Raw genomic sequence first — 3,269 nt, 5'->3', positions numbered from 1 at the left:
CTATATATAATAGTAATTAATATTTATTCTATACTATAACAGTAAATATATCATAGTACTCTATTATAGTATATAATATTATATATATATATACTATATAATAATATATCTATATATATTTATAAGTTATATCTATAGTAAGTACCGCATATACAACTACATAATACATATATATACATATCGAATATAGTATATATATGTATTATATAATATTATATATATATACTTTACTATATATATTCACATATATAGATCCATATAATATATAGTTATAAATAGATAAATATATATATATACTATATACACTACATACAACTATATATATGTTTGTGTGTGTAATCTATAAATATATATATATAACTTCATATTATATTATTATATATATATAACATATTCATATATATAGATATATATTATATATATATATATATATGTATGTAAACAATAGTTGTTTATGTATAAATATATCTACACATTAGTCATATATTCATATTAATGGACATAATTAGCATATGACTCAGAAACGGGATGGAATGCGAAGGAAAGACACAAGATTATAATTTATTTTAATAAAATATCCTTAGTATATACATTCAGGATACCCAAGACATGATAACATTTATATTTATGTATAATATATATACATATGTATAATATATATATATATATATATATATTATAGTATATATATATATAATATAGAGGAGGAGAGAGAGAAGAGAGAGAGAGAGAGAGAGAGAGAGCGACGAGAGAGGGGGGGAGGGAGGGAGAGAGAGAGAGAGAGAGAGAGATGAGAGAGAAGAGAGAGGAGAGAGAGAGAGAGAGAAAGAGAGAGAGAGGAAGGGAGGGAGGACGGGAGGGAGGGAGAGAGGAGAGAGAGAGAGAGAGAGAGAGACGGAGAAGGAGGGAGAAACGAGATCGATGAGAGAGAGAGAGAAAATAAGGGAACAAATTAAATTAACAATAGTAGGAAAAAACACGTGGCTCTGAATGCGAACAGGGAATAATGTAATTGTAAATCTATGCCTTAGTATATCTGTATTATATAAATAGTTTGTGTACAGCAAAACAAAAACCACAAACAAAACAACTCATACAGGTAGACATCTTGGTACAATAAAATTAGAGGAGAAAACGGGGAGAGAAGAAAGAGAGACAGAGAGAAGAATGTAGATAAATAGATAGACAGAGAGAGAGGAGAGAGAGAGAAAGATAGGGAAATAGTACAGATGGATAAAGAGAGAGAGTTAGAGAAGATACAGGAGATAGATAAATTACAGGCAGATAAATGAGCTAGAATGATTGATAAACAGATATATATAAGATTGTTTAAAGAATTCGATGATAATAGGAAAATGGACAAAAAGACACATTAAAAACGACTGAAATTTCTAAGAGGTTTTAAATTCATGAGTGGGCTTGAGGATGTACTTCCCCGTTTGAGAAAAGGAATCTTCTTCAGACACTTTATTGTCTTTAGTTACCTCTTTCTCTATTTGGATTGTGGCTCTATAAATTAATGTTTGAACCTGCATATATATTATTAAATACTCTTTTTAGTTCCCTTGGAAATATGCATTGCTGCAGCTAATGGTAACCATATCCTCAGTATTAGCCGTCACCGTGTCCGAACCATGACCGATACCGTGTCCAATCCTTGACCAATACCGTGTCGAATCCATGACGATCCGTGCGTCAACGTCCGAAACCATGGCCGATGCCATGTCCGAAGCCATGACCAATGCCGTGACCCAAAGCCATGACCAAGCCAATTCCATGGCCAAATCCATGGCCGTGTACCGTGGCCATGCCCTACATGGACAACTTCATGAGTGACAACGTGGCCGTGACCGTGACCGATGCCGTGATCAAATCCATGGCCAAAGCCATGGCCCAATCCAAACCCACCATGCCCGAATCCATGGCCACCATGTCCGAATCCATGACCACCGAATCCATGACCACCGAAACCATGACCGTCGAAGCCGCCGAAGCCGTGGCCTCCAAAGCCGTGGGAAAAGCCGGGTTCTGCCTTCGGGTCGGCCTTGGCTTCGGGTTCGGCCTTGGCTTCGGGTTCGGCTTTGGCTTCGCGCTTGTAGATGCCGTGGCCGTAGCCGTGTCCGAAGCCGTGGCCAAAGCCGATTCCATGTCCATGGCCAAAACCGTGTTGATGTACAACACTGTAACCATGGCCGTGTCCGAAACCATGACCATGTCCAAATCCATGACCATGTCCGAAACCATGACCATGTCCAAATCCTAAACCGAATCCATGTCCATGACCACCATGTACAAACGCTACTGAATGCCCATGGCCGTGACCGTGTCCTAATCCGTGACCATGACCATAGCCATATCCGGTGTCAAAGCCATAGCGGTAGCCAAAGCCGTGTCCGAGCCCGTGTCCGTATCCTCCGGACGGTTCAGCCTCACGTTTCTGCTGCGCCGCCGCCGCAACGGTCGTCAGCAGCAGCACGATCTGTGGGAGAGGGGATATCAGTTACTCTCCACTGACGCAAAAATCTTTTACCGTTCACAAGAAATATCTGTTAATTACTTGACTCTTGCTGAAGTTTTCCGTTTTTGTCAGAAAATAATCACACGTTTTCTAACGATTCACACATGTAGAAAGACACTCCACCTATTAGTAGCGTATAGAGAAAGTATTCTTTACTCACTATGGCTCCCCTCATGCTTTCTTGTCTGCGGTAAATGAGTAAGTGTACAATAGCGACGTTCCTGCAGTCTTTATATCTGGTTACTGTTATGCATTTCATGATATGCGTGTGTGAAGGCTTAACCCGTTTCAGATGAATAAAAACAGGGTTCAAGCAAGAGTAAAGATTATTTGTTCAGCCATGCATTTTCCAAAAGAGTGCACAGTAGCTATGTGAACGTATGCTAAGATAACCGAAGATAGATGATGTATAATATTAGAGAGAAACGGGGAAAAGGCTACGACAGTAAATGGCATCAGGTGTGCGATATGTATATACCCATTTCAATTGCCAACATTTTGTCTATTGATGCTACATTAATGTCAGTCATTACTGTTCATTTAAGAGACAATATGATAATGTAATGAGGAATGTGTCTGGAATGACATATAAATATTTTTTAGACTCTGGTTCGACAATATATAATGATGATGATGATGATGATGGTGATGATGATGATGATGATGATGATGATGATGATGATGATGATGATAATGATAATGATAATGATTAATGATAATGATGATGATGATGATGATGATGATGATGATG

At 37.9% G+C, this 3,269-nt stretch overlaps 1 protein-coding gene across 1 annotated transcript; it reads right to left on the bottom strand.

Moving 5' to 3' along the window:
- Positions 1 to 1,391: 1,391 nt before the first annotated feature.
- Positions 1,392 to 2,693, bottom strand: LOC119574079 (glycine-rich cell wall structural protein 2-like). Its single transcript, XM_037921160.1, has 4 exons — positions 2,679 to 2,693; positions 2,087 to 2,479; positions 1,669 to 2,032; positions 1,392 to 1,492 (listed from the first exon to the last, which is right to left on the bottom strand). Exons 1-4 carry the CDS (start codon positions 2,691 to 2,693, stop codon positions 1,392 to 1,394), a joined length of 873 nt encoding a protein of 290 aa, XP_037777088.1.
- Between the last annotated feature and the right edge of the window lie 576 nt (positions 2,694 to 3,269).

Source organism: Penaeus monodon, chromosome 6 (assembly GCF_015228065.2).
Source record: "Penaeus monodon isolate SGIC_2016 chromosome 6, NSTDA_Pmon_1, whole genome shotgun sequence".
NCBI lineage: Eukaryota > Metazoa > Arthropoda > Malacostraca > Decapoda > Penaeidae > Penaeus > Penaeus monodon.
The sequence above is the reverse complement of the archived record's forward strand: the minus strand, read 5'-3'. Positions and strand labels throughout refer to the sequence as shown.